This window comes from Protomyctophum parallelum, assembly GCF_964188405.1.
Source record: "Protomyctophum parallelum genome assembly, chromosome: 13".
NCBI classification, from domain to species: domain Eukaryota; kingdom Metazoa; phylum Chordata; class Actinopteri; order Myctophiformes; family Myctophidae; genus Protomyctophum; species Protomyctophum parallelum.
The window spans coordinates 8,097,329-8,112,605 of NC_139708.1; the positions used below are offsets into that span (position 1 = coordinate 8,097,329).

Consider the following 15,277-nt stretch of genomic DNA (forward strand, 5'->3'; position numbering starts at 1 on the left):
GCGTAATGATAATTGTGAATTTATTTGTATAGCGCTTTCCCAAACAAGATTACAAACTGCTATCCAGTACAAGGCACCCTCTCAATCTACAGAGGAGTACCAGCTCTGCAGAGGAGAGGCAGGTGACCAACAATCAATTTACTTCAAACAGTTCATCAGAGATAAAACAATATCATTGACTACAACATCATCATCGAAGACCATTGAACTGTTTCTTGCTTCGCAAATTGTATATTTGTTGTAGATTAGTTCATCCTACTTTGGTCGGGGGTCCTTCAAAATAAAAGGTTTGAGAACCAGCTGCTTTTCCGCTACTGGTATCGGTATCGGAAGAAGTGTACTTTTGCTAAATTGAATGTGAAATTATGGTTTTGGGGCTTTTCTCCTGTACTGTGATACTGTGTGTGAATGACCAGAACACTGTTGTGCTGAATGCAGAGTGCTGCTTTTTTTTTTTTATATATTTTTTATCCCACGATTTTGTAACCCATTTTTCACCCCTGTGTCAATCATCTAATGTGATCCTTCCTGGGCTCTACACACCCTCCACCAACCTAGTCCCCATATATGGGGGACAAGGGGAGAGCAACGGACTTGAACTCATGCTTCCTTCATGCCTGAGTGTCCAAGTTGCTCCTTTACACCTGACAGGGCGGAGTTTCCCTGGTTGGACGTAGCGCGTGGAAGGAACACGTTATTCCAACCAGTTCCTTTCCCCTCCATCAGACGCCCCGGCTGGCCAGGGGGAGGCAGTTTAGTGACCAGGATTACTGCATGTTTTTTGTGAGGGTACCTACCCTAGGGGACACGGGGAGATCATGCAAACTCCACACAGAGTGCTGCTTTTAAAACACTAGAGGTGCCCGTTGGGCACTGGCCTACGATGCAAGTTGGAAATGTATTCACCGTCCAGTTATTATGTCGATGTCCCTTTTATGCTCATATATGGAGTTCTTTATCAGGCATGCCCAAATGTGGGGTCTATGCAGTGTGTGCACGTGTATGTGTATGTGTGTGTCTGTGTGTGTGTGCGCAGTGAAAAGGGGAGGTGCCGGGGAATGAGGAAGTTGTGATGTAATTTGCATCACAGCGAAATGTTGCCCAATAACCGTGTGTCTGAGAAAAGTAATATTTGTACAGTAAATATGGCAGTTGTGGGGAAGCGATGTAGTGCATATGGATTCGGGTGGCGTGCAGGATGTTTTTGTGCATGGAGAGATGGTTTGGTAGGAGAACGGATAAACAGCCATGTGCTTGTGTACCCCCTTTCTATTAGGGTAGAAGGATATATGGGTGATCAGGTCCAGAGCCCGGGCAGAGGTTTTTGTGCTGGTTCTGGACAATCGGCTATCCGACGGACTCCATGTGGGTGTATGGAACGCGTGTGTCGAATGTCGGTGGGGCAAACGGTTCTCGAGTTATGTGGATTACAGACGTACGTACGTACAGAGACTTTTAGAGATAGATGAACCCTAGCAGCCCTATTCTGGGCATGTAATAGGTGAACACCATGCGAAAATAGCCAAACATTCGGCAGAAATAGCAGATCTACAAGCTCACAACACATCACATTTGCGACGTGTTGTGAGCTTGTAACCCTGCTATTTTCGGCAAAGAGATTTGGTGTAGAGGGGGAAAGAATGAGGGTGCCGAAGTATAGAGACCTTGGCCATGATTGAATCCACCCAATTCAGCCTATTCCAACCAAAATATTATGAAAATAGCCAAACTACAGTCTATAGAAAAGAATACCAGCACTCACGTAGTATCCTGGAAGGATTAAAGCTTTATTTTGTTTCCCCCCAGCAGCAAACAACAATAAGGACGTTTCGGCCCGAGAGCCTTCTTCAGTGTAAATCTAGAGAACACTGTGTAGGTGTCACTTATAAAGAGGACCTAGGTGTCATGCACATAGCATGATAGCGGTCTGGGTGCACCTCAGTTTACCTCATACAAGACATCATAATTTTGCTGTTACATAGTTTTTTTCTACCTCAAGAAGCATGGCATTTATTAAACAAGAAACAGTAAACCAAAAATATATATAATCACACAAAAATAACAGTGTCAATATATTAAGTATATGGGATCCGTCAGGATCTAAACATTAAAGACAAAACCTAACCTGTGCAGGTCTCTAGGACCCCTCTATAAAGACAGACTCAACATTCTGAGAAAGAAAATGGAAAAAGTTAATAAAGCACACATCAAAGTAGCTGCTCATTAAAACGGGTGTTCAATTTATAAGGTCAGCAACCGGTTAATTCTTTCACGATCCCCATCTCTTTTTAAGGGCTGAACAACTACCTACCTCAGAAAGCACACTTTAAGTCCCACCTCATTAGAAAGTATAGAGCTTTTATCCATGTTTCTAATATGACTCTTTAGTTTTTAATTATCTTTTGGCTTTATAGGTAATATAGCTATAGTCGTCACCAGCAAGTAAAGAATAGAAAAGCACACGAATAGTAAGTGGCAAATTGTAAGAAAAATAACCCGAAGGTAAATCTGACGTAAAGTAGGACATAACCATCTGCTCTCACTGAACACTTGCCCAACAAAGGGATCTCTCAATCTATATATATATACTAACCAAAGTACAAGCTGACAACGACTGGATGTAAAGTATGGAGGAAGATGAGGACAGTGATATCTGAGAGAATTAGGCCTTCCCTACATGGGGTCCCTGCCGGCACGATGTGTGTGCTTGCACACACACACACACACACGCACGCATGCACGCACACACCAACTGAAATGTGAATATACTATGTATACAATGACCTATGTCCCTTGATAAGGAGTCTATACCACAGCACAGGACAGAGGCATAGTTTGCATACAAATTGAGCACAATTTGTGTTGTCCATTTTATACACAAGCATCATTCGGTTCTCAGTACAAAGTTCACATTGTCTCCCCAAGGAGACAGCAGCAACATTAAAAGTAACGTGTTGTCCGTTCTCATATCATGTTGCCAGCCAGCCAGCCAGACCATTCATGTTCCTATACCAATGGTTCCCAACCTGGTGGTCCCCAAATTATTTTGGAGGTTCCCCACTGATGGATAGCTTAATGTTCAACAACAACATTGTTTCCCTTACTAAACAGTAAACAATCAAATTATTATAGTTTATATTATAATATAGTAAGAAAGAGGCTAGAGGCATGAAAATAGCCGATCTACAAGCTCACAATACCTTACAGTGAGGGGGATGTATGGAGGGCAATATATCGCTATTGTAGAGTTGACCAAACGGCCAAAGCTAAAAAAAAGAATTTGACAAGTCCAGGAATGCATGCATATATATATATATAATATATATATATATATATGGCACCTCTGTTCAGCTTCTAAAGCCCAATTGACTCACTACACCTGTAGCCTTCCATTTATGGCATCCTACCACATGACAATTAGTACTGTACTGAACTGTACAAGCCCTCCTGTGTGTGTGTGTGTGAGACGTACATGTAATGGCTGCTAAAAAATCAGCTTCCCATCATGCATCTGTGAACAGTGTGAAGCTCAACAGCGTGACAGACAGACAGACAGACAGATAGACAGACAGACATAGGGACATTTCTGAGTGGCTGCACCACTCAAAAATGCAGTCAGATGTACACATGATGAAGAAAAACATGCGTTACAGACAATATTTGAAATGACACGGCGTTAGTTAGTGATTGGACCACTGCTGTGTGTGTGTGTGTGTGTGTGTGTAAGGCATTCCCCCTACATTGAATGTGTTCACTGACCATTCTCATCCCTTTCCCCGCAGGTTCCTAATGTTGAACATGTCCACCCCCACTGAGCTCAAGTCTCCTTGTGTGACTCGAAACGGCATGGTGAAACTGCCCCCCAGTCAGCCCAATGGCCTGGGCAGCGCCAGCATCACCAAAGGCACGCCCGCCGCCAAGAACCGCCTGTGCCAGTCGTCGTCGGTGCCCTCCATCCTGCCTCCGCCGCCGGGCTCCCTGCCCTACCATCATCACCATCACCTGGACTCGCTCAATCCTCCCGGCATGCCCCACCCGGCTGCCTCCCTCCTGGGCCCCGACCTGGAGCCTGGGGGGAAGCCTCTCGTGGGCCTGAAGCCGGGCCTCCGCCAGCTGCCGCCCCTCACCCTGCCCAAGCCCCTGCTGCTAGAGCGCCAGCAGGTCCTGGACGAGAAGCTGCTCAACCGCCTGCTCTGGTACTTCACCACGGCCGAGAAGTGTGTGCTGGCGCAGGTGTGCAAGACGTGGCGCAAGGTGCTGTACCAGCCCAAGTTCTGGGAGGGCGTGACGCCGATCTTGCACGCCAAGGAGCTGTACGCGCTGCTGCCCAACGGGGAGAAGGAGTTTGTCAGTCTGCAGGCCTTCGCCCTGCGTGGCTTCCAGTCTTTTTGCCTGGTGGGCGTGTCGGACCTGGACATTTGCGAGTTCATTGACAACTATCCGCTGTCCAAGAAGGGCGTCCGCTCGGTCAGCCTCAAGAGGTCAACTATTACAGACGCCGGACTGGAGGTGAGTCTGATGGTGGGCTTTAGACTGGAGGTGAGTCTGATGGTGGGCTTTAGACTGGAGGTGAGTCTGATGGTGGGCTTTAGACTGGAGGTGAGTCTGATGGTGGGCTTTAGACTGGAGGTGAGTCTGATGGTGGGCTTTAGACTGGAGGTGAGTCTGATGGTGGGCTTTAGCTGATGACTGGAGGTGAGTCTGATGGTGGGCTTTAGCTGATGAGAGGAAAGTAGACTGGAGTTGAGTGATGGTGGGCTTTAGCTGATGAGAGGAAAGTAGACTGGAGGTGAGTCTGATGGTGGGCTTTAGCTGATGAGAGGAAAGTAGACTGGAGGTGAGTCTGACGGTGGGCTTTAGCTGATGAGAGGAAAGTAGACTGGAGGTGAGTCTGATGGTGGGCTTTAGACTGGAGGTGAGTCTGATGGTGGGCTTTAGACTGGAGGTGAATGTGAATAGCTTGAGTCCCAAACTAGCTGAGATCAGACATCTGTTCCAAAACGGTAAGGCAAACATACTGTGTTTCTCTGAAACTAAACTTGATGAGTCTACTAAAGACCCAGAGATTGAAATAGAAAATTACTCAGTCATTAGAAATGACAGAAACAGACATGGTGGTGGCGTGTGCATGTATATTCACCAAGATACTGAATACATTACTCGTACTGATTTGCAGCATGATGAAATTGAAACTGTGTGGGTTGAATTAATTTTCAAAAATGCTAAATCAGTATTAGTGGGCACCGTCTATAGACCCCCTGATCAGAATGAGTTCTATGATATACTTGAGGGGTGCTTAGCTGGGGAGGAATGTGTAGAGAAGATCCTGATTGGCGACTACAATACGGATATGCGTCGTAAGGAAGCTCCTGTGTTCAAGTCATTTAGTCGGTTTTGTGATCTGCATGGTGTCAGTCAGCTAATTACCCAACCCACAAGAGTGTGTGATTCTACTCAAACTGTCATTGATCTCATTCTGACCTCGGACAAATCCAGAATCTCAAAGAAAGGGGTTATTGTATGTGGGCTCAGTGATCATTTTATGATTTTCTGTACCCGCAAAATACAAAAACTAAAGTTTGACTGTCACAAAACAGTCATATCTAGGGACCTCAAAACCTACTCTAGTGAGGCCTTTAACCTGGAACTGGAGAATCTGGATTGGTCCGATGTGCTCAGGAGCTCACTAGTCGAAGAAGCATGGCTTGGCTTTAAAACCAAATTTACATCAGTACTAAACATCATGGCTCCTTTGAGAACCGTCAGGGTCAAAACCCGCTCGGAGCCATGGATGAATTCGGACATACTGACTGCAATGAAAGCCAGAGACAACAAATGCTCTGAACTTCTTAAATGCAAGTCCAAACTAGCCAAGTGCAAGCGCTTCGACAGTGATCTCCAAACCAAACTGCACAACCTAAAAGCCCAGTGTAACAAGCTAAGAAACGGTGTAATTGCCATGACCAAATCAGCCAAATGTAACTTTATCAATGATAAAGCCGAGGAAATCAAAAACAATCCTCGGGAGCTATGGAAGTTACTAAACAACCAACTAGGCTGTGGTCGGAAACTAAAAACCAGGTTTACTAACATAAACATCAAATCGAATAACACCCTCATCACTGACAAACTCGATGTAGCCAACCACTTGAACATCTTCTTTACAAACATTGCAACAAAGCTGGTTAGCAAACTGCCCTCCCACTCTGGGCGTTTTGGTGTAGAGCACATCAAAGCCTTCTACAAAAACCTTGGTGTTTGTAAAGATGATTTTAAAATGGCAATGGTAACAACCGAGGAGGTACTTAAAAAACTGAGTGCCCTCCAACCCCACAAGGCCACTGGCCATGACAATATTCCCTCCAAATTTCTCAGAGACTCAGCCTTTTCCATAGCTCCAGTCATCACCCACATAGTTAACCTCTCCATCAAACAGGGACAGGTCCCCCAAGATTTTAAACTGGCCAAAGTAACCCCCTTGTACAAAAAAGGGAGTAAATTAGAACCCGGCAACTACCGCCCTATTTCTATTCTAAGCTCCATCTCGAAAGTGATGGAAAAAATAGTCTATGAACAGGTTGAAAAGTATCTTGCCACTAATAAATTGCTGTACGAGTTCCAATCTGGTTTCAGAACATCCCACTCCACTGACACATGCCTCCTCTATTTGAGCGATCACATCAAACACGAGGTGGATGCTGGAAAATACTGCGGCATGGTCATGCTGGACCTCCAAAAGGCTTTTGACACCGTGAACCACTCCATACTGGTTAACAAGCTTAAAGCTATTGGTTTTGATAGCACATCAGTGAGCTGGATGCAATCCTACCTGGAGGGGAGAGAACAGATGGTGGAGGTGAACGGAACACTGTCCCCTCCCCTCCCAGTGAGCTGTGGTGTCCCACAAGGAAGCATACTAGGGCCTTTACTGTTCCTAATTTATGTTAACGACATGACTTCAGCTTGTGACTGCAACTTGTTCCTGTTCGCAGATGACTCAGCACTGCTGGTCTCGGACAGGAACAAACTGCAGGTTGAAAAGACCCTCAGCTCTGAACTCGGTAGAATCTGCACCTGGCTCGCTGATAACAAACTATCCTTACACCTGGGAAAAACTGAATCCATCCTCTTCGGATCAAATAGTAAACTCAGCAAGGCAGATGGCTTCTTGGTTAGAGTGGGTGACAATATTATCACACGAAAAGATCAAATTACCTACCTAGGTTCCATCCTGGAGGCTAATCTTTCCGGTGATAAAATGGCCACCAACGTAATCAAAAAAGTCAATCAAAGAACAAGATTCCTTTACAGGATCTCCTCACTGGTCAGCAAAAACACCTTGAAGACCTTAACAGGAGCCCTCGTACAAGGTTTCTTTGACTATGCATCCACCTCTTGGTACCACAGCACCTCAAAGGCCCTTAAAACAAGGCTCCAGACCTCCCAAAACAAACTGGTCAGGCTCCTACTTGGCCTCACCCCCCGAACCCACCTCACCCCTGCCCACTTTGACAGGCTGGGATGGCTTAGGGTCGTCGACAGAGTACAGCATCTTGCAATGGGTCTGGTCCACAAGATTCGATACACCACCAAGATACCCATGTACCTGTCTAAATACTTCCTTAATGTAAACGAAGTCCACACCCACAACACCAGAGGGAGTGCAACAAACCATGTACAACCCAGATTCGGCACAAACAAGGGACTAAATTCTTTTCGCTCCTATGCCACCAAAATGTGGAACGCCCTACCAACAGTCATTAAGACATGTGAATCCCTTGACTCCTTCAAAACCGCTCTCAAAGGGCACCTACGGATGGCTGCAATTCGAAACTGGCCTCTGTAAAATCTGAATCCCCCCCACCCCCCCACCCCATTTCCCTCACTGTATATTGTATATTTTCCCAGTGCTTGTATATTTTCCCTTTTTTGCTTCCCATATGATGAATTCCTGTTGTTCTTTAACTACATAGAAATGTCTATTTGTATGTCTCTAAATGGTTGTATGTCTTTAAATGTTTTGATGAATTGAACAATGTGGACCCTGTTGTAAACAAGTGTAATGCTTAATTGGGTCGTCCACTCACAGTTGACAGTCTTTGTATTGAGTTTGTGCTTAAAATGTACTGTAAATTCTACAAACTGTTAATAAATATTTCAATCAATCAATCAATCAAAGGTGAGTCTGATGGTGGGCTTTAGCTGATGAGAGGAAAGTAGACTGGAGGTGAGTCTGATGGTGGGCTTTAGCTGATGACTGGAGGTGAGTCTGATGGTGGGCTTTAGCTGATGAGAGGAAAGTAGACTGGAGGTGAGTCTGATGGTGGGCTTTAGCTGATGACTGGAGGTGAGTCTGATGGTGGGCTTTAGACTGGAGGTGAGTCTGATGGTGGGCTTTAGCTGATGACTGGAGGTGAGTCTGATGGTGGGCTTTAGCTGATGAGAGGAAAGTAGACTGGAGGTGAGTCTGATGGTGGGCTTTAGCTGATGAGAGGAAAGTAGACTGGAGGTGAGTCTAATGGTGGGCTTTAGCTGATGAGAGGAAAGTAGACTGGAGGTGAGTCTGATGGTGGGCTTTAGCTGATGAGAGGAAAGTAGACTGGAGGTGAGTCTGATGGTGGGCTTTAGCTGATGAGAGGTAAGTAGACTGGAGGTGAGTCTGATGGTGGGCTTTAGCTGATGACTGGAGGTGAGTCTGATGGTGGGCTTTAGCTGATGACTGGAGGTGAGTCTGATGGTGGGCTTTAGCTGATGACTGGAGGTGAGTCTGATGGTGGGCTTTAGCTGATGACTGGAGTTGAGTCTGATGGTGGGCTTTAGCTGATGAGAGGAAAGTAGAATGGAGGTGAGTCTGATGGTGGGCTTTAGCTGATGAGAGGAAAGTAGCGGATTTAAGTGGAAATCAACAAAAAAAGCGATATTGTAATATGGAGAGTTAATATTCAGTGAATCAATAACCCTATCTTTTAGAGCTCATCTGGTATCATCTTTCTTTGCACTTTCTGTTGCAATGTTCGATTGACAACTAGAGGTGCTCCGATCGATCGGCCACTGATTGGTGATCGGCCGATATTCACTCAAATAATTACTCGGTCAGCAATTTACCCGATCTAGAGAAACCGATCTTTTGTACCATTTAAGCGGTATTAAAGTCAATCAAATAGTATAATATCGTTTTGCATCTTTGTGACAGACCTAAAACATTCTCCCCATTTCTGTGTATTAAATGTCAATATCAGGCTTCAAAAGTATAATAATCGATTGACTTCTGCTTAAACTACAGTAGAGGCTCCAGGAGACAACGTCTCATTCTGTAAACTGTAGAATGCTACACAGGATGTTGTGTGGGAGTATCTACTGTAGAAGGAACATGTGGAAAGAAAAACATCAGTTTGCAGTTGTACAAATTAACTTAACAGAGAACTTGTTTTGTGGATATGCAGTCATTACTGATGGTTATAGGGCTGTCAAATAATTTCCATTAGCAATTTTAATCGTGTTACTTTCTGTCGTTGAACATTGGAACATTATTACTGATATAATGTCATGTCTGTTTTGGTGCACAGAGCAGATATGACAAATAACTTGCGCGTTTGAGATTGTAGATCTGCTATTTCCACTATTTCACCACACTATCTGTGTGAGTGCGGTGATGGATTTATTTTTCACCATGAATTGATCAATACTGCTCTTCGGGGTGTAAAATGACTTGCTCACTGTGCGTCATCCATTGCACCACGCAGGGGTCTTCAACAGGGGCTCCGGAACTCCTAGCCCAGGGGGTCCTCAGAGTTACTACAGGGGTGACGCCAAATCTTTGTGTGATAGGAAAATGTGTGTTACATTAAGCACTTGAACTCTATAGCATTCCTATTCTTAGGAGAAACAAGCTCACTGTATTTGAAAGGTCAAGTTTACTAATCCAGTGCAGCGATAGTTCATTGAGACATGTAAGTCAGAAGGTTTATTATATAATTCCCCAGACCCCCTTCATTCATTCATTCTCTAACAGTAATTCATGCTGCTCCTTTAAATCAGCTGTCTCTCCACATCAACTCCCTTCACTCTCATTCGCTGCAAGCTAACTCACCCACGCCCACAATTCAATCAGGTGGTCCTTTTAAGCAGTCACTACTCTGTGTTCACTCTACATGCCAAGCTGACTCACAGTACAGCCACATATACGCGACAAGGGGTGACAAAAAGCTTTCTTCCTGGTTTTAAGCAAGGACTGTCTAAAGAGGACGGGACGCGGAGACCGTAAGGGTGCCGCCATGTTGCTCACATGGTGCTCCATGGAAGGAAAGAAACATGCGCAGTGGGCTTTATGCAGCCATCACTTCCTCGTTCAGCTTCCTTGGTCTCAACTGCGCATGTTTCTTTCCTTCCATGGAGCACCATGTGAGCAACATGGCGGCGCCCTTACGGTCTTCGCTTCTTGTCCTCTTTAGACAGTCCTTGGTTTTAAGACAGCAGCCCCTTGTCGCATATATCTGGGTGTGATATCTGTTCAGATGTCAGCGTTCAAATCCCCTCCTCCTCCCCGGCCTCCTCCCTGTGGCATTTAGTTCTGTAATGGGTGATTCTGTGATTATAATGTGATTTATGGATTGCATTATGATCATGTGTTCATGTACAGTATCTATGTGGTATAATAATAATAATAATAATAATAAACTTTATTTGTATAGCACTTTTCATACATAAAATGCAGCTCAAAGTGCTTCACAGGGCAGGACACAAAAATAAAATACAATAAAACACAAGTAGTTAAAATGATAGAACAATAGCAGAGAACAAAACCGAATATAAGAACATAAAATAAATAAAAACACATAAAATAAATAAAACTCAACTAAAAGCAAGGGTGAAGAGGTGAGTCTTGAGTTGAGATTTAAAAATGTCTACAGAGGGTGCGTGTCTGAGCTCGAATGGAAGTTTATTCCAGGCTGTTGGGCCATAGAAGCAAAAAGCTGCCTCACCGTACTTTTTTGTGCACATACCTTTAGGCACTTCAAGTAGGCCAGCGTTGGAGGACCTGAGGGGGCGGCTAGGGACATATCTAGGTAGGCAGTCACGGAGGTACGGAGGTGCGAGACCATTGAGAGCTTTATAGACAAGTAACAGAATTTTAAAGTCAATCCTGAAAACAACCGGAAGCCAGTGCAGTGATGCCAAAACTGGAGTAATATGTTCTCTCATCCTAGTTCTAGTTAAAACTCTGGCTGCTGCATTTTGGACAAGTTGTAATCTGTCAGTCGCTTTCTTAGGGAGTCCTGAAAAGAGTGCATTGCAGTAGTCAAGCCGAGAAAAAACAAAGGCGTGGATTAGCGTTTTTGCATCGTCCAAGGACAAATAGGATCTGATCCGTGCAATATTTCTAAGGTGAAAAAAAGCAATCTTGGTAACATGATTAATGTGTGAATTAAAATTCAATTCAGAATCAATAATAACCCCCAGGTTCTTTACTGTACTGTTACCTTCTACAGTCAGGTTGCCAAGTCTGCCAATTATTGATTCTCTTTGCTCGCTAGAACCGATTATGAGAACTTCCGTCTTATCCTCATTCAGTTTGAGAAAGTTCTCACTCATCCAACACTTGATGCCAGACAGACAGGTCAACAGCGGGTCCAAAGCACAGGGATCGTCTGGGGCCACAGAAAGATATAGTTGGGTATCATCAGCATAGAAATGAAAATTGACTCCGTGATTGGTAATGAGTTCACCCAATGGCAGAATGTACAAGGAGAACAGCAGAGGACCAAGAATCGAGCCCTGTGGGACACCAGAACTGATGTCGTGTTTGTCTGAGTCAAACTCGGCTAGATTGACAAAGTAACTTCTGTTTGAAAGGTAGGAGGAGAACCAGGACAGGGCCGTACCAGACAGGCCTATCCAGTGCTCCAGACGCTGTATTAAAATTGAATGATCAATCGTGTCAAATGCAGCCGTTAAATCTAACAGTAGGAGAACGGATACATGTTTCTTGTCAGCAGACACCCTAAGATCATTCATTACTTTTACAAGGGCAGTTTCTGTGCTATGATTTTTCCTAAAGCCAGATTGGAATTTGTTGTGCACATCATTGCTCTGTAGAAATACGTCCAATTGATGAGAGATGCATTTCTCCAAAACCTTGCCCAGAAAGGGCAGATTCGAAATGGGTCGATAGTTACCCAAAACAGAGGGATCCAGATTATGTTTCTTTAGTAGGGGCCTGACTACGGCCGTCTTCAGAGAGTCTGGGAAGACGCCTGTCTGTAGAGAGCTGTTTACTATTTTTAGGATATCTCCAATCACACTGTCTAAGACCTCTTTGAGAAAGGTGGTGGGAATTGTATCCAATGAACAGGAGGAAGATGTCATCTGTGATATGGTTTTGCGGAGTTCGTCTTCATCAATTGCGCAAAACGATAATAGGCTCCCCCTGGAGAGATCTACCCTGGGACCGTTAGCTGCTGTTTGAAGGTTTGCACTAGCAACAGCACCATTCAAAATATCAGCTCTGATGTTAAAGATTTTGTTATCAAAAAAGCATGCAAACTCATTACACTTAGCTTTAGAGGCCGGGAATGACTGCTTGTAGGACTGGGGGGGGTTTAAAAGTCGATCAATGGTAGAGAATAGGACTCTGGCATTTGTCTTGTTCTCGTTAATAATGCCAGAGAAATATGCCTGCCTTGCTAGACGCAGGGCTTTGTTATAGGCGACTGTTGACTTTTTAAGAATCTCTAGGTGGGTGGTGAGTTTATTTTTTCTCCAAGCTCGCTCAGCTCTACGACATTCTTGCTTCAGTGAGCGTGTATGCTCATTTAACCAGGGCGTTACTCTGGTGTTATGTTTCTTTTTTGTTTTCAAAGGAGCCACTATATCAAGAGCTGACTCTAGTTTAAGATTAAAAATTTGAACCAGATCATTTACTGGGGGAGTATCGGGCAGGGGGGGGCCCAGATGACGAGGGAACTCGTCAGCTGCAGAAGAGCTAAAAAAGCGCTTTGTTATGGTATATTCTGTGATGTTTTCCTCTAGATCAGAGGCAGTCATATTAAAACACAGCAAATAGTGGTCTGATAGCTCAGGCCTTTCAATAGTCCTTTCCACAGTGATGTTCACCCCTCTAGAAATCACCAGGTCCAGAGTGTGCCCATGTTTATGTGTAGGCCCAACAACATGTTGGATAAACTCAAAGGAATGCAATAACTCTAAGAAACCCATAGCCACAGCATCTGTAGCATCATCCAGGTGCAGATTAAGATCACCTGTGATAAGAGTTCTGTCATAGTTAGTGGAGCAGATAGATAAAAGTTCTGATATTTCTGTTAGAAATATTGCTTTACTGCATTTTGGAGGGCGATAAATGCTAATCATTGGCATGGAGGATTTACCAAGTAATATAGTGGCCTGGTATTCAAAGGATGTAAAGCTACCCAGGGTCAGAGCCTTGAATTTTAATGTGTCTGAAAAAATTATTGCCAGTCCACCTCCTTTCTTAGCCTCGCGAACAGAGTGAATAAAACTGTAGTTTGGGGGACAGGCTGGCGCTAGGAGAAAAGCTCCATCCGAGCCAAGCCATGTCTCTGTTAGAAAGATTATATCTAGCTTCTCTTTACAGATTATATCATTTACGGAGGAGGACTTTTTTGTTAGTGACCTGATGTTAAACAAGGCAAGGTTAAGCTTTTTATCACATTTAGTGGGAGGAGTCTTGGGTCTACAGGGAATATGAATGAGATTTGATGGGGTGACTGTGCGGATGAAATTAACTGAAGGTAGTCTTGTCCTAGTGAGGACATGGATGGATAGCGGACAGGAGATGGAAATAGAATCAGCATGACTCAAAGGGAGATGCTCATGGTTATTGCAATTGTTATTAGTACAATTTGTGCATGAAGCGGCGGGATCCATATAGTTAGGGGTAGAGGTTGGAGAGGGAAGTAGGACAGTCGGATCGAGCCGCGCAATATATCAATGATTAAAAGCAATGTGTTTAATATAATTGTCCCGCAGTAATCTACTGCCATCACTATTTAGGTGCACACCATCATTCCTGTACAGGCTATGGATGCGCCAAAAGTAGTCAAAGTTGGAGATGAAATCGTATCCTAGAGCAGCACAGAAACCATGCAGCCAGAGATGAAAGCTGTAAAGTCGGCTAAACTGTTCGATTTTATTGGAGAGTGTTGGGATGGGGCCTGACACAATGCAGCGTTTCCCCAGGCTTTCTACTGTAGCACATAGCAGTTCTAGGTCAGTGCGCATTTTGGTGGAACGGCCACCAGCTCTGACGTCATTTGTAGCCACATGTGTGATGATAATAGAGGCGGTGGGGTAAAGATTGATAACAGCTGGGACAAGCGCAATCATATCAACTATCTTACCCCCGGAGAGACAAAAAGTGACGGCGCGTGGTAGAATTGTGTGCCTAACTAAAGAATCTCCAAGGATGATTATGTCAGGGTTGTTGTTGTATTTGTTATTATTGTAACACGCAAGTTTCTTGGAGTAGCGGGCTAGCACGCTAGCATGATTAGCATTTGACCCAGAGGGGCCAGCAGAACGATCCTCGGGACTGGAGGTGGCTAATATGGTATTATTGATTGAAGGGAGTTCTACCAAAGTATCCGCCGCAGCATGGAGGAGTGCAACAGTTTCTCCAGTACGTGGAAAGTTATGTGTAACCGGTGAAGTGGCGGTCACAGGTTGCAAGGAGGAGAGACGGGGGCGCTTTACCTCTGGTGAAGCCGTTTGCGACACGGGAGAAGCGGTGGGCAGAGCGGGGCTAGCTGGGCGCTTTCTACAGCCTGAGCGCTCGGGAGCTGGCGTGGAGTTTCCTCGGCCAGGGACCGCTCGCTGAACCAGAGGAGGCAACGGTGAGAGGATTGACTCTTGGGGACGATTTGCCAGAGGGGAGGAAAAGTTTGTAAAAGTTGAGTCCAGACTTGCGTCAAATAGGGGAAGCGACGCTTTTAAGCCTTTTTTGCCTTTTTTGAGGCGGCCTTTCTTCACTACTGTTGCCCAGGACGGTGAAGGTTCCAGCACAGGGGCAGGCGGGACAGTGGCCGCGGATGAGGACTGCAGGGCGGCTCCATTTTCCACGCTGGCCAGCCGGGAACACAGCGCGGTCTTCCTTTGAAGTAGTCCCTCGATTTGATGCTCGATAGAGCGAAGCTCACCCTCGAGCGCCGCAATCTCCGTTCGGGGTGCCATTGGATCTGTTAAATAAGAGAAGACCACAACCAGCGACCGGAACAAAAGAAAGAAGCAGGGACAGAGCAGT

General features: G+C 45.0%; 1 protein-coding gene across 1 annotated transcript in view; it reads left to right on the forward strand.

Moving 5' to 3' along the window:
- The window catches only part of fbxl16 (F-box and leucine-rich repeat protein 16), a gene marked incomplete at its 3' end in the record, with an annotated part of 74,847 nt that overhangs the window by 31,374 nt on the left and 28,196 nt on the right, over positions 1-15,277 (forward strand). Inside the window, exon 2 of the mRNA XM_083780209.1 lies at positions 3,783-4,509. Coding sequence (XP_083636335.1) covers positions 3,790-4,509 — 720 coding nt within the window. The 5' untranslated portion in view covers positions 3,783-3,789. The remainder of the gene's footprint in view (positions 1-3,782; positions 4,510-15,277) is intronic.